Here is a 22792-nt window from a genome sequence, read left to right as displayed (position 1 = left end):
CTCTCATAAAGATAGCAGATAATGTTGTTGACTACTGTTTGGCTACTGTAATTTTCTGTGCAGATAAAAATTGACTTTGCAGTAGATTATTAATGGGAGAATTTCATAGCTCACAGAACTCAGACCGTAACATCACTAATAAAAATCATCTTGTCCGTATAATTGCTGAAATTGTTGGGCAGAGTCTGCAAAAATGTTTAGCTTTTTTTTTTTTTTTTTTTTTATAAACCCTCCCCCCAAAAAAAATTAATCACATCTTTTTATTTTTTTATTTTTTTTAAATTGTATATTCAGTTTGTAGTGAAATAATTCAATATGTCAACACAACTTCAACTCTCTGCCCAGCAACATTAACTCAGTTTTAATTTATAGGTCTGTTTAATTTATGCTGATTTGCCTATGAAAATGTTCTATAAATAAATCCTTATTGCTTGAAATAGAATGTTTTCAGCTGTGTCAATAAATATATTGAAGGAAAAAAGAGGCTTTTTTCATGCTTTTAAAAGGAGGTTAATTTTTGCTTGCTGTTGGGTCCAGCAGTCTTACTCAGCATCACAGATTTGATAAGTATCCTTTTGTTTTGTCTTTATATTACACTGTATCTGATAAAAACATTTAAGTTTATCTCTAAAGTCGTCTTTTTAGATCAAACTACAATAAATACACGGGCTTATAGATCACATAGTTGCTTCTCAGTAAATTAATATGTAGTCAAAAAGTTCATTAAGCAATTCTGTAAAAAGACGAAACACATTACGGAAAATAGGTATTTATTAGACGTTCAATGTTTTTTTCAAGCTTTCAAAGCGTTGAAATGCCTGTAAGTGTTTATCACAGGCACACCTCAACTGTGACAGAATCTAAAAAAAAATCTCATTGTATGAGTTTTATATAATTAATTGGCATTTTGATTGAAATAAGGATTTGATCACCAACGATCACAGACCTGCTATTTCATGTTTAAGAAGCTCCTCTAATTGGACCTGATGGAACTCGTTTACCTGTTTACAATTCACCTGTCCGTATAATCGTACTCAAACTAAAAGTGGAAGATATTTTTGGTAGGATATGGTGGTATTGTAGGATGTCGTTCATGCTCTGATCTAGAATGTAGTGATAATGCAGCTTAAAGTTGTTTGTCAACTGCCATAAGACACAAGAAGACAAATCAGACTCCAATCTCAGCACCTCTGGCAAGACCAAAGAGCTGTTTGTCCTAACCAAAGGACAAAATTATAGCCCTGCACAAGGCTGGGATAGGCTACAGGACAAAATGAAAACAAATTGGTGAGAAGGCAACGATTATTGACACCAGAAAACCAAAGATGGCCGTCATCCTCCATCGGATTGGGTTTCCATGGAACAATATGGCCTTGTAGTGCATCCAGGATCGTGAGAAAGTTGGGGGATTAGCCCAAGGCTATATGGGAGTATCTGGTCAGTGACCTGAAGAGTTTGCCAATGAGCATTTCAATAATCTAGAGACGTCACTGAAGACAGCGATTACAACGTTTTGGAGGAAGTAGGATGAGTAATCCTAAGAACACCATCCCAACAATGAAGCATCGGGTGGAAACGTCCTGCTTTGGGTGTGCTCTTCTGTAAAGGCAACAGACTGACTCCATAGTCCTGAGAAGAGGATGGATGGGCCCATGTATTGTGAGATTTTGGCAAGCAACCTCCTCCTCTCTGCATCTTCAATGCTCTGAGGAAGCACTGAAGAAGGGTCATGGCCAGGTCTACCGGTGTAAACAAGGCCTGAAACGCATACAAACTAAGGAGTCGCCCCATTTCAAGGTCCTGGAGTGGCCTAGACAGTCTGCAGACCTAAACCTAATAGAAACTCAGAGGGAGGCAGGCTGAGAGTCTGTGACAGCCCCAAAACCTGAAAGATCAGGACAAGATCTGTGTGAGGAGTGGACAAAAGCTCTGCTGCATTTGCCTGCAAACCTGGCCATGAACTACAGGAAGCATTTTTCACAATTTCCTTTCAAAAAAGCTCAACTTTTGCTGTGGTCTGACAACTAATTCTGATTGATGTTGCATCTTGTGTAAGTCATATGGTTAAAAAGATCACAAATGCCCATTTTTTAATGGTAAAATCACAATTTTATCCAATTTTTCCAAGTAAAACATTGATAAGGAAAAATAGAGCTTTAGTGTTTGAAATTTAATTTACACATTGACTCTGAAAAAGCTTCCAATCAAATGCTGTAATCACTTTTTATAATGAAAATAACTAACTTGACCTTTGGGCTAGAAACCAAAGGGCACTATTTAAATATTGTAGAAAGAATGTTGATTGCATCAGAGAACAAGAAACATGATTTTCGGCCTCTAGTTTCGTAATTGTTACCTTACATACATGATCTTGGAACCACCTGAAAGTTGATGTAACATTCTTTCAAATGATACCAAGACAGAACTCTTGGACCTTTTACATGGAAGATGAAATCGCGGGGAAGCAGCAGCGCACAGCACCCCCTTGTGGATGACATGATGCAACACATGTAAACAGCAATCTGGAGGTGAATGAAATTTATTTTAACATCAATTTTTCGAAGTATCGTTCAGTTTCGGGGACTGGTCTGACTCGCCCGAACAGAACCGGGTGTGTACCGTACTGTGTGTGTGTGTGTGTGTGTGTGTGTGTGTGTGTGTGTGTGTGTGTGTGTGTCTGCGTGTGTGTGTGTGTGTGTGTATGCGGGGGGAGGAGGGAGGGCGGGACAGGTAAGTTCACAAAGCAAGACGTAGATGGGAAGGACAGAGAAAGAATGACAGGTCGGGCTTTAGCGTGCTGTCTCACGCTGAGTATAGGACAGAAAGCGTTGGCGTTTGTTTATAATCTCAATGTAAATCTTCGGTCTCGCGTTCTGTCACACTTTTTCTCCACGCGCGCGTCTGCCAATTTTAGCTTCAACTTTTAAAACTCAAAGGAAGGCGCGAGACGGAAACTCGTGCTTGTTTCCAAAAGGACTTTTAGGTCGAAGACCTTGTCTTCAACTTTTTAAAGACCTTTTTGGTTGAGCTTGTCGGCTGCGGGTCGTAGTCATGGAGAAAGGCGACTGTTGCGCGGCAACCCATGAGTACCCACATCCTTTTATCTTCGAGGTGAAGCTGACCAGAGCGCAGAGGATAAGGGTGAGTTTACTGATGTTACGTTTAAATGAGAAAGTTTACAATTAGTGGTAGCTTTTTATTTCTATTCAGTCACAAGAGGGAAGAGACGTTCAGCTGCCGCCTGAAATTGATAGGCGATGTTGAAAGGCAGGTAGCAATAAAAATAGTTAATTTGCATTAAAACAAGACTTGGGAGAAATATATTTTGCTAGTAAAATATGAAATAGATTCATGAATAACTTTACATTTCATACACAAAGCAATTGGGGGGAAAATACAGGTTTTGACAAATTTCTAAAAAAATCTTTCGTTGCATTTTTAGACAAAGCACCACATTTATGAGACAATATGCAGCATTTTTGGAGGACTACGTTTCATGTCATTGCCTCAAACATAACATGCTATTTATGGGGTTTCTGTTACTGAAACATTGCAAAAAAGCATTATGAATTATTTTAAGTAACACTTTTAAAGATCTTGGTGTTCTGTAGCTTCTGGCCTGACTTCTGAATCCTACATCAGCATCTCACATAGAAACAAAGTGCCTCTTCTAGTTCTTACACAAAGTCATAAAGCTCTAGGTGTGACTCATAAACATGCCACAGAGTTGCAGTGAGAAACATGGCTGGGGCAGGGCAGCACAGTGGAAAGAATGGTTAATGAAGCATGACTTATTGTACTCTACTGGATTATCTACATTTTTTTATATATAGCTATATTGGGTAGGGTGTGTGTAGAGGTTTTCAAAATCAGTCATAATAACTAACTGAATTCCTGTTATCTTATCTAGTTTCAGAACAATACTTGTTTACTTTATGACTACTTGAATCTTCCTTTTCTCTTGCCGATAGGGGCTCATCCTGGGCAGCGTCCTCGTCCCTGTACGCGTCACGCTGGCGGCCTTCTTCTTCCTCATCATGTGGCCCATCGCCCGGCTAAGACTGGCCGGCCTTTCCGAAGAAGAGCGCGCCCGGCCGGTCACGGGCTGGCGCCGCTGGCTGTTCCACCCCATCGTCTTGCTCCTGAGCAGAGCCGTGTTCCTCTCCTTGGGCTTCCCGTGGGTGAAAGTCAAAGGTCGCAGGGCCGACCTGAAGGAGGCGCCGGTCCTGGTGGTGGCGCCCCACAGCAGCTTCCTGGACATGCTGGTTCTGTGTCCGACCCAGCTGGCGACTGTTGTGTCGCGGTACGAGAACACGAAGCTGCCCGTCATAGGAGGTAAAATGGCTGCACTTTTAGGACTCCGATACGATCATGAGGTTGGCAGCGTTGAAGCAGGGTTTTGGGTTTTTTGTTTTTTTTCTTTGGAAGCCCAGTGAAGAACTGGTCCATTATTTACAGCCAGAGTCATTTTGTCTTCTAGCAAATAATTATTTAATCTATTGTCAAATATATTTGCGTGACAGAAAGTCTTTTCTTCACGCATTAACTGTCATGAGGACACAGGTGTCCACAATGACTCATTGGATAATACCAAAGTATTTTGGGGGGGGGTTATAGTTAAGGGGTTTAATTACTTTGTCTCAATCTTACCTGCTGAAATCACCTTTGCAAAAGAAAAAAAGAAGGTTTTCAAGCGATCTTTAAAATCCTGACCAGCATTTCTGATGTTTGGATGCTAACCTGTAGCAGAGCTAGTGGAGTCACTCAGTCTTTGACAGAAAGACCCAGCTGTTGAGAGCTCACTGTGTTTATAAATGGAGTCATAAATGCTTGCAATTGGCTTAAAATGCCAATTGCAAGCTTTACAAATAGTGCATTTACTCCTTTTAGCTACCTAATGGTTGTTGTTGAGATAAATTCATTCCTGAAAATTGTAGTTTTAATGTCTGGCTGTCTTTTTTTTTTTAATGTTAAAGTATTTCTGTCGACTTAAGAATTTATAATTTAAGAATTGAAGTCGCGGCTGTTCATGTGCCCGTCCCGTCGATGAAAGTGGCTCTTTGCTCCGCCTCGACAAAGAGCCGTTGCCGAGATACAGCTGGTTGAACTGTGTCAGCGTTGGCGCATTCATCAGTTCATCGTTTGACACAGTCGTCTAGCAAACAATATTCTCAAGCAGGCTATCTTGGTGTGATTAGGGGTCGCAATTCATAAAGGTCTAATCGTTTCAAAAGACGATTTGAACCAAAAGAAACGAGGTGAAATTCAAAGTTTTTCAGAAAAATGAGGCGAGATTTTAACTGTTTTATACTTGTTCATATCTCTAATTCATAAAAAAAAGAAACTTGAATGGCCTGCAAACCACAAAACAGCTTTTAAAGTGTTTTATTTTATGGTGCAGAATGGAAGTAAGACATGCTGAAATTGCAACACAATTGAACCTACTTGCACATAATCGGGGTAATTATGTATAAATTTGACCCAGTGCTGTTCAAAACCTAAACTACTAAATGAGTGTGATTTGTTTGGGGGTTTTTTTAGTTTTTTTTCTAAGTAATCATGTTTCAGACCTTTGATTTCCATCTGAACTGTTGGGGAACCCACATTTTCACAATAAAAAGCCCTCAGTTTTCAAACTGCTGCTCAGTGGCGCTTCGACGTCACCCATCGTTTCAGAGAGTGGAAAAACGAGCGCATACACGAAGGTGTACGCGTTTAAATCAGTAGTTCAATCTGTTTACCTGGGCCGTTTCATTTAGCATGTTGAAGATAACAACCGCACGAGTAAATGATGCAGCAGGACAGGAACTGCAGTTTCACGATGACTCTGAGGGACAAAATGAGAGCACTGTTCAGTTTGATGTGAGAATCTGGATGAAATGGCCGACTCACACAGGTCAGACCTGACTTTGACAGCCTCTGAGCGGCAGGACCGAGGGGGTTGATTCATGTCCCTGTAAACTCCAGGTGGCCCGGTCCGCATTTGTAACGCACATAAGTGAAAATCCTTCCACTAAACTCTCGCAAACCAGAGAACTATTTGGAGACGCACAGTGGAAAGGAAGCCAGAAATATGCAAGGAAGTTTAAAGGTAAACAAGTGGCTTCTTCTATCGACGTCTAATCTGCTGTGGCGTGCTCTTGCACTTCCTGCCTCGTTTCCTTCGGGAGTAACCACACAATAAAATCCTAAAGTTATTTTTTTCTTTCTTTCTTTGTTCTGATTTGATACAGTGTAAAATGGTAACAATACTCTTGGATATGTGTTTCAGCTCTGCTGGAGTTCAACCAGTCTGTGCTCGTGAGAAGGAAAGATCCGAAGTCGAGGAAGGAGGCCGTCGCTAAGCTCAACGAGAGGCTGACCTCTAAAGGCTACTGGCCACAGGTAAGAGGTCAGGTGGTCGTCTGGAGGAGAGGCCGTGTCTACTTCAGTGTCACATTATCGGTGCAGCTCAGGCGCGAGCAGAACTGGTCTTGTGTTAGTTCTCGATTATTGTGATGATTAATCGATGAGCAAAATTGGCCCAATCTTCACATTTTTCATTCAAGCCTTTTTATATAAAGTTGAAAATGCACTAAAATATGCAAATAAACAAAGAATTCAATTTGTTTTTTTAAAATGAGGAAATAGAATTTTTTGCAGCATTCCTCTAGTGAACGCTTGATAGTATACAGCAAAGGACGTTAGAAAATATTCTCAGTAATGTGAAGAGCTCAGTATTTTCTGTTTGACTTATCAGTACGGTGTAGGGCGGATTTGTTGATCATTAGGATTAACTGATTAATAGCTTGAGAGAAAAAGGTGATTAATGGGAAGGATTTATTTTTATTATTTATTTAATTTTTGTTTTTGTTTTTTACAAAATGTTAACCGAGTGAAGTTAAACTGCCACTTCAGTTCTGCATAGAACAAACAATAATACTTTTTTTTTTTTTTAAGTTGAATTACAAAAATGTATATATTTTGTACAGTTTTGGCTACTGCTGCTGTGTTTTTTTCATCAAATGGCCTTTTATGTATGTATGCTCCAATTAATGATTAAATTAGTTGACGATATCAGTAATCGATTCATCACGATTAATCTGATTAATCGTTTCAGTCCTAGTTATTTCGTCCTCTGTTGGAAAAACATTTCCAGTTAGAATTATCCAGTAACACTTTAGTCATTTAAATGCCAATTTTATGTGCAAACTTGAGAACAGAATTAAAACCTGATAAATTTGTAGTTTTAAAATAAATGTGTGAATGTGTTGTTTTTGTCTTTCTGTTGACTCTAGTTTTATTATGACCTCATCAAGAATGAAGGCCGGCTTTAGTATCCACTTTGTATTTTTTCATAAATGGAAATATTTATGAAAGCACAAAACAGAAGTCTGCTAGCCTCACTTCAGCTAGCTTAGCAACCGTTGATGGCAACAGATTGAGAAGGCAAAGCATTACTCAGTTTCTCCAGGATTGTCTCTGGGATGTCATTAAAAGGACGTTAAAAACAGTAGGAACTATATGATGCAAAATTATCACAGATTCTAACATGTAAACTTTAAAAAAAACAAAAAACGATGGTCTGAAAAATCCTAGCTAGATTTATTTTGTGCAATCTGCTGGTGTAAAAGAATTATTTTTGATGTTTGGCATCAGTTTTTAACTGCCGTTTACTTTTTTTTGTGACTCAAAATAGGTGGTGAATTATGTTAGCTAGTTCTTGAAATGCTATTGAGATGCTATCACTTGATTGAATTCATAAATGAAGCAACTTTTCTAGATGCTCATGTTTCCAGAGGGAACCACGACTAATGGCCGAGCGCTCATCAAGTTCAAGCCTGGTAGGTGTCTGCGGTGAGAACAGAAACCTCAATGTCATCCTGAGCAAGACCGCCCTGTCTGGTTCTGTAAAACCAGTCTGTTTGCACGAATCATGCAGGAACTGCTCAAGGATCGGAGTGGTTTCATATTCTTGTTTTGCTTCTTGATGACATAGTACTTTTCCAAGACCTTTTTTCTTTGTCTCCTGATGCCAGGTGCCTTTCTCGCTGGAGTCCCTGTCCAACCAGTTCTTCTGCGCTACCCAAACAAAGTGGTGAGTGCAATAAATGGGGAGAAGAGTTTACGTCCCCCGTTGGATGTAAATATTCGAATCCTTGATTTTCATTGTTTAATGCATGCAGTTGCAGGTCTCCTAACACTTTCCAGCCTATCCGTTCACACCAGACCTGTTTAGTCCGCTTTAATCAAACTCTGGTTTATTTGCCGAGGAAGTCCAGTTCACTTGAGGAGGTGAGAATGCGTGATCAAATTCAGACGCAGACCAAAACAAGCAAACTCCAGTCTGCCTAAACACCTAGGTCTCTCGGCTTGGTTGACTTGAACTCTGGTGCGGTCCGAATGCATATGTGAACACTGGACAACTCCAAGAGGAGGAAACATACTATAGTGCACGGCATTCTGGGTAAATGTAACTGAAACAAACACACAAGTCTCTTTGAGAGAAATGTCTTGTGGTACTTCACCAAAAAACAAAAAACAAAAACAGAAATCTTACAGCTGCTAAAATCTGAAGCCACTCCGTTTTTGTTAGCATTTTACGAACAAGGGAATTCCACTTCTTACTTCTGTAAGAGCCATATGAATAGAATAAGTCATTATTGATCTGACAGGAGCTTTTATACTTGTGTGGTGGGTGTGTCAATGTGGGTGGGACTGTCACCAAGTATGAAGGGGAAGGTTACTGTGCCCTGGCTTTGTGTATGAGGAAGTGGCTGTGCGGTGTGGTCATAGTTTCTGTTGACAGTGTTGTGGCGCCGTTTATTGTTGGCACCATTGCATTGTTTGGCCTGGCCAGTCTGTGTCAGTCTGTGTCACAGTCCTTGTAAAGTCTGAACTATGACAATCAAACTGGAATAAACCGGCCCTCATACTCCATTAGTTTGCTGCACGTTTACCTTCTTCAGAGGTTTTTGTGTTGTTTCCTTTAGGAGTTCTTGGCACAGCACCAACACAGGTGAGGGGAGACAGGGAGGACAGGTTTTTCAAAGTGTTGGGTTTTTCAAGTTTTGATCCCTAGCCCAGGTGTGAAAACTCCACAGGAAGTGATTCAACCACAGGAATGCAAACATTTACGTTCCAGAAAACGCTGAGTGTTGTTGATGTACCGGATACCAAGATGTCACGAAAGGCCCGCACTGGTCATGCAAATGACCCAGTGCTGAACCGTGAGTCGGATCAGTCGCTGGCTTTTGGCGGCTCTAACCTTGATTTTAGAGAGCCGTAGGAAGGGAACAGCAGCAAGCGAAGTTGGCTGCATGTAGCAACAGTGTGTGCCTCTGCTTTATTTGTACTGTTCTTGTTGTTTTTGGTATTGCATCTTATGCACACATGTGTGAACTTGCATTCGCAATAAAAGCTTTGTGCTGTTTGCCAGCTCGTGTCTTCCAGCTGGCATTTTTTACTGTTTGGACTCATGTTTCTAAAGATGACTGCAAACACTGTTTAGTTCAGTGTTTACATACTGCAAATATCACTGTGTTTAACATGGAGAAATGGGAGGCGCAAAACAACCCCGGTCTGAGATAAAACCGTTTTTATCCAGCTTGCATTGTTTGATCTGTGTTTTTATGGCTCTTCCCCAGGACACCGTTCGATGGACATATAAAGGGGCGTCATGGTGAGTTCCTTAAGCTAGCTTACCTTTGTGTCTTCTCAGGCTTGTGTTGCATTGCAGTGAATTAAGCTTGTATGGATTTGATTAAAAGGAGATAGAAATGCATGTGTGTCGGTATAAAAGTGCATTAGGTTGTTCTAATTAGCCACAAACATTCATAATGTCAGATCATTTAATTAGCTAATAGGAGGTTATGCTTTGTATCAGTTTAGTTAAGACTGTAATTGGTGATACTGTTTTGATCAATTGTATAGCAGATTATTCTGTTCCCATCCATCAAAGAATGTAAAATACAGCGTAAAGCCACAATCTGATGTTATTCACACTCTGACCACTTGATGGCAGCAAGGTTCATCAATATGAACATTAATAGATGTATTTGTACGACATTTGTCAACGGGGATAAAGATTGAAAGCAGTTCCAGGTGATTTAATTTTGGTCAAAAGGAGGTCCATGGCTAATAGTGTAGTTTAGCGTAACATCGTATTTTAGTATGAATCCATATTAGCTGGACCTGAACGCTAACGGCTAATTTTGTGGGGGATCAAGTCCAAAGTGGTCTGCCATATATAGTCTCAAAGGGTCTCATTATGCTCCTGGGGCATACCATTTTCAATTAGGAGGGGTAATGTTATATCAAGTTAAATTTAATATTTGAATTGACCTTTGATGAGTTTAGTTCTAATAATTTGCATGCATGTAAATATTTATTGGTACCACTTATTGTTTTGTGCTATGTTTGTGTATGAAATTATTTCTTGTTTGGTTTTGTCCCCTCTTTACCTGGTGTTGGAATTGCCCAAACTATAAAAGCCAGCTTCTTTGTCTCACTGTGAAAATGGGTGTCGGTTCAAATGTGACCTGCAGCTTCAAATGAATCCATCTCGACTGCTTTCTGTTGCTTTGCCTCCTTCCTGAACGCAGAGCCGCCGCCGGTCAAAGTGACAGGAAGAATAAAGCAAACAATGCCAGAGCAGTGTCTGAGTGCGGCTTTGCTTAGCTTGCTGTAAACGTTTTAAATATTACACTATTAGTTTGCATTTGACACGGATAATTTGCGACTCACAGCCTCCAATTCAGCTTCTATGTATGGCCTTTTATACATCCGCTGTATAAAGGCCATAAAGTAGGATTTGCATAAATTGCGAGGACATTATTGAGACTGTATTTGACTGTGTAACTGCAGCTCGCTGCTCCCAGGCTAGCTATTTGCTTCAGCCTTTTGGACCAACTCATTTGAATTTACACCTAATTAATTAACCTAAGTATTGTTAACAGAACCTCAGTTGAAACCAACAATAACAAAAAAAAGTTCTGCTAATACTTGAAGGTCGTTCTATTAAAATGTTCCTTTAGAAACTGATCAGACTGAGAGGCAGAAATGTCAAAAAAAAAATGTTTTGGTTGCTTTACGTTCAAGTGTATTCAAGTATGGAAGAAACTGTAAGGGGAAAAAAAATATTTTGACATCTTGTTGAATATTTTTCCATTTTTCCAAGATGTGACAGGTAAATCTCAAGAAGTTGCATTAGGCTTCATGTTTTCAAGACTAAGAATTAGGTTTTGATGAATTAAACACATTCAATCTGGAAGTATTTATTTTAATTATTTTCTTAAACTTCCATAGCTTGTTTAAAAATAATTTCTTGCTTTGCAACAACACTGATTTTTTTTAAATTTTTATCTTTGATAATTCAGTCTCACTGGTTCAACCCCAAGTATTTAAGCAGGTTTATAACAGGAAAAGGAAGTTGGTGTCTGTTTCTTGTCATAATTAGCGCACTATGCATTCTCACAATTGTGTCATTTGATCATTTTGTCTTTATTTCTTTTAGGACCCAGGCACTGTGGCACACTGCTTCACAGTTTTATACAAACATGACTGTTGAGGTAAGAACCATATGATCCCCCTCCCCACCCTGTTTCCTTACAATAAAGTCATAAATATGTGTACTCAGGGTGTGTTCTCTGTTGGCTGCTCTAAGAGGTGCAGCAGATATGAAGCTGTATTTACCCATATCGGCCACTTTTCTTTTATGTTTTTTTCCTTTTAACCTCTCAAGAAAAGGTTTTTAAAAAAACCTAAATGATATCTTTTGTTGTCCTGCAGTACCTGCCTGTTTATAACCCGTCTGAGGAGGAGAGGAACGACCCCAGCCTGTACGCCGACAACGTTCAGAGACTCATGGCCAAGTAAGGAGACGGCCACGCCTGTCGCAATAAGCAACTGATCAGTGAATCGCATGATAAATTGAAATGAGTTTGATCATTTCAAAAATATCTTTTGAAGGGCAATTCTGCTTACAGAGAAATCTTAATCCGTTGCATTTATGGTTTTGGTTGTAAGTAGGTTTTATTTATTGTTTTTGGTTGTCGTGTTTTGGTTCAGATTTTATTTCACCGAAATATCTGAAAATCTGGGCCAATATTGGTATCCAAATATTGGCCAATAACCAATATAGAAAAAAACTGGTTTTATTATATCACTTGGCTTTGAGAAACGCTTGCAGATTTCTTCCACCAGATGTAGCAGCTGAGCCGTATTTCAGCTTTAAATTGTTTTTGATTAGCAGTAAAGATACGCTTTAGTTTCTGACTAAAACGTCCACCACCTGATCCGCTTCCTAACGGTCCTTCACTGCGCCACAGGGCTTTAGGAGTCCCAGCCACAGACCATGTGATGGAGGGCAGGGTCCCTGTGAGCAAACTGGGTGGCGTGTCTCTACCGCTGGAACCTCCTGGCAGGGTAACGTTGTCTCTCCTGCGTAAAAACGGGTAAGATCTCTTCTCTTGGTTTTTACACCTCTAAGCCAAAGCTGTTTGGTGTTATTTAAACTAACCATTGTCTTCCTTTTCGCATCTTTCTGTCTCTCAGACTGGAAGCTCGTGAAATCAAAGCGGCTCTGGCCAAAATGATTGGCAGGTGTCGGTCTGGAGCTCAGGGGTCAAAGGCCAGTGCAGACGAGCTCACCTCTCTCCTCTCCCTCAAGGAGAAACAAACGGCTCTCTCCATCTGTGGCTTATACTCAAAGGTGAAGTCAGTTCTTTGGGTCTGAATGAAACAAAAAATAAAATAAAAAATGTTTCTTCTGTTCCACTTACTCTGTGTTTTAAATATTGTGATGTTGGATGTTACAGGCCACCTTCTACATCATAAGTAGGGCTCCAGTTAACAATTACTCAGATTAATCAATTATTCTGACGATTAATTGATTCATCTGATTAAAAAAATAAAATTGGCACTTTCTACAGATTTTTAAGATTTCTTTTATACGCTATTAGAAATACTTTAAAAACGCAAAGGAACAAATCACTTCCTTTTTTAAATGAGAACATTTTATTGCCTTAAATGCAATAATGTAACATTACTTTTGTGAATTTGAACCGGCCACTTGAGTTTTGGGGGAAACATATTGACAGTGTTTTTATCTTGAATGCAAAATGTTTCTCTTTTTTTTGTACAGTTTTGGCTTAATCACTGAATATTGTTGTTGTTGTTGTTGATTTTTTTGTAAAGAAATTGCCTTTTGAGTGTGTCTGTAAGAATTAATTAATTATTAAATTAGTTGTCGATTATTTCCATAATCGATTCGTCATATTTAATCCGATTAATCGTTCCAACCCTAAACAAAAGCTTCAAAAAGTTTTGAAACTTGTCTTCAGCCTTTCCTTTAAACAACCATAAAAACAATCATGGCCCCTAAAAGTGTGTCAAAGTAAGGAATTTGCTCTGTTTTCAGAGTATTTTATTCAGTAATCTGTGAAGATGTTTTTAATTTCAGTAAATAAAACAAACAAACAAACAAACAAAAAACCGGGAAATCTGAAAATTAAAAGTTTCAGATGAAATATTTGGTCACATGTGGAACCTCTTTCTTTGTGTTCATCATCAGGATGAAGCGGTGGACCTCAGGCAGCTTTACTTCAGCGTCTCGGCTCTTAGCGACTTCACAAACTTCAAGGATCTGCTTCACTCTGCCTTTACAGTAAGTGTCTTGCTTGTTTGACAGAAGTTATGGGCCTTAAATTTGAGCGTGACACATTTTTTAGAAATGTACGTTTTAATCAGGATGTCCTGAATCCTTAAAAAGTCTGAAATTCATAGACCTAAAATTAAGACCTTAAAACCCGTACAAGGCTAGGTGTATACTGTGGGGGAAAAAAATAAATAAAAAACTTAAGCTATGGCAGTTACGGCTGTAGAGAACCATATGCAGTGTGAAAAGCACAAAACTACAACCAAGCGCCACAAACAGACCTCAGGAAGTTCTCAGTTGTTGCTATTCTTGTCGTTTAAGTCTTGATTGGAGTTAAACATTACTAAAGGTGTCATTTAAAAAAGTCTTTTAAAATTTGACTGTAGATACCCTGTTAATGCTCTCCTTTGTTCTCCTACCTTCCAGCTGTTTGACCAGGAGTCAAAAGGCAGCCTAAGTGCAGAGGAGCTCTCAGACCTCATGGGGGCGCTGCTTGGCATTCCACAGTACAACACTGGTGCTCTGTATACCGAGGCCTCCAGTCAGGGGAAGCTTACTGAAGGTGCGCATTCACAATGTGTTTTTTTTGTTTTTTTTTCTTTGTCGACCAAACACAACGCTAAAACCAAAATGTCTAAATGTTTGACAGAAAGCCTGCTGCGAGTGCTGACGACCCATCCGACCTATCAGAAAGTGGTGAACGACTACCTGCAGGGCGAGGAGGCGGGGCCACAGCCGCCGCCCGCTGCTGCAGCAGCCAATGGGAAGGCTGCGAACAACAACGGCGTGACGCACGGCGCCAACGGGTTTCTACAACACAACAAGAAGTTTGAATGAGCGTTTACTTACTGGTGGTTCTCATCTCACGGTTTTTTCCTCCCGATCACGTCGGAACCAAGCAAACCCAAAGAGTTCTATTTTTATATGTTTTATGATATTTTTAAGTCCAGCATCAATTGCACAAATGTGGAAACGCCCAAAGAGAAGGCGGAGCTTTCCTCCGCAGTGGCTCTGTATGTTTACTGGCGTTTGTTTGTTTTTTAATATATATATATATATATATATATATATATATATATATATATATATATATATATATATATATTTGTCAATAAATACTTGTGTCATTGGAGGTTCATTTTACCGCTGAAAGCCAAAAATAATTTATATTAAACAAAAGGTGATTTCTGTGTGAGGGACAGTGGTGTGTGTGCCAAAACAACTCAACACTGTAAATGTATTGTAAGTGATTCTTAAAGCTTGTTCTTAAAGTGTTTGTTTATTTCAGGAATAAAGTGATGCATTTTAAGCTTGCTTTTTGGGGGGGTTATTTGTCACTCTATATGAAGCCAGGTTGCTCTTAAAGTCCCTCTTTCCCTTTTTATTCTGATTTTGGGCCCTCTTGCAGAGTCCCGACACTTTTTCAGCGGACTGGAACAGAGTATTTCCTGAGTCTCGTCGGCGCCCCCTTTCCTCTTTTTCGGGGTATTGCTTCTCTGCTGGTGCTTCTTCGCTGTACTCCTGAGCTCTTCTTCGTCTTCCTCCTCCTCATATGCTTCTTCTTTGATCGCTTCAGGCTTGATTTTTAACCCTTTTCCTCTCCTTGGTGAAACTTTTAACTTTTTTGTTTTGCCCCCCAGGAATGCACCGCATTGCTGCTTCTGCACTTCACTTAATGCTGGATACAGAAAACCCTCTGACTCCGGACTTCCTTCAGCTGTTTTCACAGAAGGGAGCGTCTTCATCCTTTTGGAGGGACGTTTTGGCTTATGTTTGGCCTTTCGACTGCATTTGCCAGCCGTTGTGTTGCTTTTGGACAGATTGGGTGGAAAGTAGGCTTCGTAAACCTCTGCCTTTGCTTTTCTGGATGCTTTAGCGGGTTGAGTTGTTTTGTGCTTTCTCTCTCTTGCTCTCGCTCCTTTCATCAGGCTCCCAGGCAGCAGAGGTTTGCCTGAATCTTTGTACTCGTTCACTCCCGCTGCTTTCTTTGACGAGGAGCGTTTGGTTGTCTTTGGCGCCGACTTTGATTTGTCTGTTTTTCTGCTTTGAGGTTTTTGTCTCGCAACCTTCGAAGTTTCCCCCCTCTCCTCCTCTCTTGGTTCCTCTTCTATGCTAGCTAACCATTCGCTACTGATTTCCATCCTTCTGAAGAAATCCAGAGGTTTTCCTTGTGGCACTCTAGACTCCTGCCACTTGTCCATGAACTTTCGGTGTTCCTGGTTTTTATCGGCTGCTTTCCTCTCTCCAGCTCTGAAAGGGAAACCGTCTCCGTCCAGTTCGTCGGTGTGGTCCCTCGCCCTCTGACTCCATCTGACGTCCGTGCAGAAATTCGATTTGCTGTCACTAAGAACGCCTTTTTTTCTTGCCGTTTTTCGACTTTGCTTCTCCGTTTTTAGAAAACGTTTCTTCGAGTCTCTTTCTCCATGTCTCTTCCTGTGGTCATCGTTTACTTCCCTCGAATGCTTACAGGTCAGATCTTCAAAATGTCTGTCCAGATGAAAGGACGAGTTCGGGTACATTAGTTTTTCTTCTACGGGTGACCGCTGGAATGCTGCGAAGCCACGCAGGTTCTTCTTCGGTTCCTCTTTAGCCAGCAAATCTGGCTTGTTTTGGTATGATTTTCTCTCGTATTCTGTGATTGGGGCGTCTGACAGCAGGTACTGGATTATTCTTTCAATTTCAGTTTGCGGTGGAGGCGTCTTCTCTGCGTTTTTCTTATTTAAAGGTTCGTCTAAGCTCTCCTCCATAAGCAACTGTTGGTCAGACAGGAAGATGAGAAAGAGACTTGTCAATTACAGCAGCAAAAAGTAACAATTTAATCAAACAAAGTCCTACCAGTCTGTCCTTTGAAGGTATGTATGATTTGCCCTGGCTTTGTATAGTACATGTACATTAGGATCAGTAGTGTGAAGACAGAAACTTCCTTTTGCTGTGACACAACTGCATTTTTATTTTTTATTTATCTTCAGGTGGTTAAATAGATACTAGCTATTTTATTTGATTTGATCAGATAATAGTCCAAATGCTCTGCTTTGGCAGCTATTTAAAACATTTTTCTGAGATTAATGTTATTTTTGGGTCACTAAATCTCAAAATGCAGTAGGTATTACTTGAGTAAATTTTATAGCAGGTTCTCTGAGTACATAGGCTGTTTGCTGTAGACTTTTTCAAAACGTCCTCTGAAATATAAAAGCCATGGCAACTTGGCTTGGCTCAAGATCAGAAACACGTATGGTACAATATTACATAGGGTGGAAGGTCATGTACAAAACTGCAATTCAAGACATGAGGTTTGTTAAGCTATTTGGGTTAAAGCCAAGTTATAACTTAATTCCTGACAAAGCTAATGCTATCGCTAACGCTAAAATAACTCATATCTCTGAAAAAAGATGAGATCAAATCAAAAATAAATTCAAAAAAATTGAATGCTTTCCAGTACTGAGCATCTGGGCAAGTTATTTAATTGGGAATTGTTAGTTTCAGTCTTTAAACAGAAACAAATGATTCATTTACTTGTGGACATAAGCCAGTCTTTGGGCAGCTGCTTTCTGCATCTCAACATCTCTCATTAAATCAGACAAATCTTTTCCGGTTTTAGGTCAGTAAGGATTACTGAAATTATTTACATTTGCTAACCACCATAATAACTGGAGAATTAGTTTGAACTTTCTTCAAAATGTCCCTGGATCTTAGGAATAGAACTGTATTCTGAAGTCTTTGACTTGGGCCAGACGTTTTTAGTACTCGGACTAAACAGCAGGAACTTTGACCCGTTCTTCCAGACAAGAACGGATGAAACTGAGTCGAATTTACACGTTGATTTGTTTACAAACACATTTCCAGCTCTCCCTACAAGTTTCCTATCGTACTAATGTCAGAGCTTTGTGAAAGTCACTCCTAAACTCTGAATTTATTGTCCTTGAGCCACTTTGTAGCAAATATGAAGTCAGAAGACTCTTGTGCCCAAGCACAAACAGGGGAAAAAGTTATTTTTTAATTTTCCTTACTGCTTATTCTTTTTTGTAGCAATAAATCAACAGCTTTTATGTCTGCCTATCATATTTTACCTGCAGGTCTTCCAGAGTGAAGTCAAAGGTGTTCAGGTCTGAAGTAAAGAGGCAGTTCATGTCATCCATGTCCACCTGAGGGTAAAAAAAAAAAAAGGCAGACATGTCAGTTTTCAATAGAACAAGTAAAATGCCTTTGTTGTAAATGATTGCATCGTTACCGACCATAAATATGCAATGATTTGAACTTCTGTTAAAAGTCTTCAGTTATTTTGATAACTTTTAGTCAGTCATTCCATTTGCCAAATATTTCTTTTGTTTTTGTTTTTTGTGTCAAAATGAATTCCAGATCATTGAACAAATTAGCATATTAGACAAAGATAATCACACAAAATCTACAAAACACAAAATTTAAACAGACCCATTAGGGACGAGGGTGTAAGTAAATGGACGGATGGATTTCTTTTACTAAGCGGTAAAAAGTTCTCCAACTTTTTTCACATTCCCTACATGGAGAAAGTAGCTCTCCTTTTCTTAAAATGTGATTAACAACTTTAAAAAAAAAAGTAAAGTAAAGAAAGTGCCGTAATAGAACCTGCTTGCCCGCATAAAGTAGGCTCAAAGTTCTCCAATATTAACACATTATGATGCCTGATTTAAAGAAATTCAAGTTATCAGAACCTATGAACATGGAGCATATTTAGTTTTATCTTCTTAAGAGGCTGTCATGACTGCAGCCTCTATAAGGGCCGACCATGCACAAAAACTCTGCAATCGGGCTGAATTTGCCACAAAACACTTTAAATAAGAAAACAACCAAAAAAAAAAAAAACCCTAATTGAATCAGTACACTGGTCACTTTGATTTAAAAAAGAAAAAAAATTCAACAAATGCATCAAAGTTTTTAATACCAAAACATTCTGATTCATGTGTTATAATAACAGCTTACATTTCTGACCGAGCTCATGTCACAGCCCAGATCATCCTGATGATCCATGAAGGAGCCGATTTCTGTCACTGGAGTCTCAATTTCTTCTCTCTGCGTGGAAATATCGACTTAGTTTTAAAGCACCAACAAAAACGGTTGTTTAAACCTGGGGATTTATATATATACGCATATATATATATTAGCATTTCTGAGTTGAGTGTTTTTCTCCGTGTGGTTTGCTTTAAAGCCCAGGAACCTTGAGACAGATGGCGTTGGGGACGTCCTTGCTGTCATCCCAGGTCCATTCCATTTGCAGCCGATCCTGAAAAGCGCCCAGAGGAGTTGAGGAAACTCTGCTGCCTCGTTCCTTGGTCTGGTCGAGCGGGAAAACTTTGTGTTCTTCTGTGAGGAAGAGAGAACAGCGAGAACCAGGGGGTGGTTCTCGCATTCTCGTGAATGATCTTCTGGTTCTGGTTCTGCTCTGCATCCCCAGAACCAGAACCAAAACACGGAGAAGCAGCATTCTGGTTTTGCGCTCCTCTAATCTGGAACAAACTTCTGGAAAATTACAAAAACTGCTGAAACACTGAGCTCCTTTAAAAACCAGCTGTGTTTAACCTCTGGAACATTGACCAACATATCCGATGAGTATTAATGATTTTGATGATAGCGCTTGACAAAATGTAATGTTTAATGCTGTTTCATAAGTGGTTGATGTTTTTATGATTTAAAGCACTTTGTTGAGCTGTTTAAATAAACTCACTCCACTTTATACCTGGCCTCTTTCAGAACAACTCCTGATCACTTACCTTTTTCCTTCCTCCTGTCCTCCAACGTCTGAGTACCGTTCAGCACCATGTTGTCTTTTCTGCTATAAACCCTGCGGACCAGATTTAGCACACTAAGGAACCGACCATAAACCTTGTGTGATTAGCATTATGCATCATCCTTACAGAACTGGTCTGCAGGTCTGGTAGAACGCTTCCAATGGGAGGCTCATGCACCAGCCGGGATAACCTTCAGGTGCGAAGAACATTTGGGGAGGAGGCAAACACGCGCTGTGACAGAACTCCGGCATGTTGATCACCATGCAGGGGCCCGAACCGAAGGTAAACGGAGGCGGGGGAGGCAGGTAACCCATGTTCACCATGCAGGAGTTTTCAGGAGCCCTGAGTTCAAAGTGCATCGGCGGCAAACCGCCAAAAACCATGGTACCGGGAGATGCGAAACCGTGACAGTTCCAAGGTTTGGGACAAACGGCAGGAGGAAAATCTCTGACTGGTGGGTTCCACACGGGGCCCTGGAAGGGGCTCATGAGACCGGGGAAGTGACTGTACGCCACTGGTCGGTTGCTTTGAACATAATCGATGGTCCCCCTGAGCATCTCTGCAGCCGGCGGTGAGGATGGTATTGCGGCAGTATCAACGTTCAACTTGTGGACCTCGTAAGAACAGAACAGCTGCTCCTTGAAGATCGTATGGTCCATTTGGGGAGCCGGCTCAAACCGAGTGGGGATGTTTTCCACCTTGTGGAGAAGATCTGTGCCTGCAGCGACCAGAGAGGAGTTCTGAGGAGAGGTGGGGGCCGGGGGCAGAGCCAGGGTCAGGCTTGGGGTCGGGGTCAAGGCCGGGGCCGATGCTCGGGACAGGGAGGATTGACTTTCCTCTTCCAGGTTGGAATACGGTGGGACTGTCGGCACTGGCTCCATTGCTTGGCTGTTTCTGAAACGGGGACACGAAAGTTCAACTTTTGGTGCAAAAATAAGAATTTAAAGTGTTTATGTGAGCCATTTCATAGCGCAATGAAGTAACTATGTTACCTTAAGTTGTTATAAAAATACTGCATTTATTAAATATGGCTTTTATGTAAAGCCTTGAAATTGGGCCTCTGCCTCTTTAAGAAGCTCCTGCTCTTTCTGGAATAACTCCTTCAGGAAATCATCACAACATGGCTCCTATATTAATTCTTTAACTATGTTTTTGCCAGCTGGTGGAACACCTGGCGCAGTTGCACCGGATGTTCGCTAATTGCTGCTGGCTAGTCTGAAGGAGCAGAGCAGGTAGGGGCGCTCGGCTTGAAAACTGCAGCTTTGAGGACGAGCTTAATCTCAAATGCGCCGCTCGGTCTCAACTAGGCGTTTAGCACAGTTGAACAGTTGCCACGGGAGATTAACAGATTTCTCAATCGTGTGAAAGAATCAGAGCAATGACAACATAGATATAAATTTTTTTTTTTTTTAAAGTCGGTTTCACATAATACTGGACCTTTCATAAAATAACTCTGTGAGGCTGTTCCATTACCTTCCAGTGTGTTGTGGGGACTTTGGGGCTTTTCTCTGGCAACATACACTGACATTTGAATGCGGGAAAACAAAGACTGTGAGTTTAGAAGAGATTACACCTGAAAAGTTTTCAATCTTGACAAAAATGTACACTATCCAGGTAAAGATATGGTGGTTGTGTTCTGGACGTACTGTAAGGACAATCTCCTTATTCCTCAATGCACATGTTGCATGCTGACAGGGAAATTTATCAGAATCAAAAGTTTCTTTGACAAGAATTAGTTTAAAGGTATGCAAATTTATGCTGCTGGGTAATGGAACCTTTTTCTTTTCTTCTGAACAAGTTACTGTTTTTTTTAGGTAAATGGCAATTTAAATGAAGTTTGTACACATTTAAAATCCTCTGCAATTTCTCTTCTCCATATGTTCAAATTAATACTTCCCTTCTATACAGACAGCTAGCAGGCAAAACACCCAACTGTAGTTGATGAATCAGTTTTCATGGGCTTACCTTTTTTATGGGGGGGGGATTCTTTGTCTTCATCTAAAGCTGGATTCAAAATTGGACTCATTATTCATTCATTTAAATTTAAATATAAACAGTTGAGGCTTGTTTTCACTCAGAAGTATTCCATTGACTGTTTCTCATGAATTAAAGTGGAGGAATATTTATGTTTGAAAAGAGAACCATATGTACATGTTTTTTTTCTCCTTTTTCCCTCCTTTCGTTTATGTCTTATGTGTTTAATTATTTAGTTGTGACAAGGGTAATTTAATTTTGTCACTAATTTAATTTAATTTAACAATTAGATTATTAAATTATACCAGTTATCCATGTGCTTTCAAATAAAGTTACCGAACACTGAACGCGATTGCGCAATGGTCACCCACTTTACTGCTGTACAACATTTCCCAGGATGCTCTGCGGTCGCAGCCGGATATCCACCTTTTCTGCGCAGGTTTGAAGAAACCTTCGCTGCACGTGGATTTCAGACATAGCAACAACGCTTTTACCGAAAACCTTTGGACTTTCCAGACTTGGAAAGTCTATTTGATTTCATTTGAACGCGTCAAACCCAAAGGCACGGTGTCGTCGAGATGTTTCTGCAATATTATCTAAATGAGAACGGAGACCGAGTCTACACTCTGAAGGTAAGCCTAGCTTCGTGTTTACGTCGCTAACCTTAAACGTTTTAACACCCTGACAGCATTTTGTTCTCATCAAGTTTCACTTCCGCATTTGAATGTTATATACTACGTTTTTAGAGTCGTAAAGTAAATAGTTTGTGACATATGGTGCACTTTGTGAGACAAAGAAATTAGGCAAACGGCTCAAGTAGCCACGTTAGCTTTTAGTTCCAACTCTCTGTAGAGGTTGTTTACGTATACTTTATTGGGTTTTGCACGCAACAGGAAGTCAAACCAAAAATACAATTATTTCTTATCATATACATACATATCAAAAAATATTTAAATTGGCTATGAGTGGGAGTCCTACTGTATTTTTATTTTTTTATAGAAAACTTGGATTTTTAGCAGATTTTGTATTATTTTCCAAATCTCATACATTGTCTCTCTAAAAAGTATGTTTTCACCCCCACCAGACAATATCCTCTAATACTTTTCCTTGTTATCCGTCAACAGAAGGCGACACCCGAAGGGCTGCCCACCACCGCGGCCCACCCGGCTCGCTTCTCTCCGGATGACAAGTTCTCCCGGCACCGGGTGGTGGTGAAGAAACGTTTCGGGATCCTCCTCACGCAGCAGCCCAGGCCCATTCTGTGACGGAAGTGATGCTGGGCCTGCAAGAGGAAGACAAACTCCTGGGTTGGATTCAGAAAGACTTGACCATGAGCTGGATCAGCTACAACTTGGATTATTTTTGGTTCTACTTATAGTTAGAATTGTATGTACTCAATAAAATTTGCTTGTGCTTTTTA

General features: G+C 40.2%; 3 protein-coding genes across 4 annotated transcripts; 2 read left to right on the top strand and 1 right to left on the bottom strand.

Moving 5' to 3' along the window:
• The first annotated feature begins 2751 nt into the window (after window positions 1-2751).
• Window positions 2752-14590, top strand: lpcat4 (lysophosphatidylcholine acyltransferase 4). Its single transcript, XM_044096954.1, has 13 exons — window positions 2752-3141; window positions 3972-4335; window positions 6272-6384; window positions 7763-7823; window positions 8019-8077; window positions 9627-9661; window positions 11495-11549; window positions 11770-11852; window positions 12309-12434; window positions 12535-12691; window positions 13553-13645; window positions 14063-14198; window positions 14286-14590. Exons 1-13 carry the CDS (start codon window positions 3052-3054, stop codon window positions 14471-14473), a joined length of 1560 nt encoding a protein of 519 aa, XP_043952889.1. The 5' UTR covers window positions 2752-3051; the 3' UTR covers window positions 14474-14590.
• A 306-nt stretch (window positions 14591-14896) lies between these two features.
• On the bottom strand, window positions 14897-21463 carry LOC122819905. 2 transcript variants are annotated; one of them, XM_044096953.1, is made up of 8 exons: window positions 21364-21382; window positions 20872-20919; window positions 19525-20292; window positions 19381-19451; window positions 18828-18973; window positions 18593-18682; window positions 17704-17778; window positions 14897-16389 (listed from the first exon to the last, which is right to left on the bottom strand). In XM_044096953.1, exons 3-8 carry the CDS (start codon window positions 20277-20279, stop codon window positions 14971-14973), a joined length of 2556 nt encoding a protein of 851 aa, XP_043952888.1. In that variant the 5' UTR covers window positions 20280-20292; window positions 20872-20919; window positions 21364-21382; the 3' UTR covers window positions 14897-14970. The 2 variants fall into 2 exon arrangements, with proteins under 2 accessions (XP_043952888.1, XP_043952886.1); XM_044096951.1 differs by lacking the exon at window positions 20872-20919 and having other exon boundaries at window positions 21364-21463.
• A 270-nt stretch (window positions 21464-21733) lies between these two features.
• nop10 (NOP10 ribonucleoprotein homolog (yeast)) lies at window positions 21734-22792 on the top strand. Its single transcript, XM_044096950.1, has 2 exons — window positions 21734-22004; window positions 22497-22792. The coding sequence occupies exons 1-2, from the start codon at window positions 21951-21953 to the stop codon at window positions 22635-22637; spliced, it is 195 nt and encodes a 64-aa protein (XP_043952885.1). The 5' UTR covers window positions 21734-21950; the 3' UTR covers window positions 22638-22792.

This window comes from Gambusia affinis, linkage group LG18, assembly GCF_019740435.1.
Source record: "Gambusia affinis linkage group LG18, SWU_Gaff_1.0, whole genome shotgun sequence".
Taxonomy (NCBI): Eukaryota; Metazoa; Chordata; class Actinopteri; order Cyprinodontiformes; family Poeciliidae; genus Gambusia; species Gambusia affinis.
The sequence above is the reverse complement of the archived record's forward strand: the minus strand, read 5'-3'. Positions and strand labels throughout refer to the sequence as shown.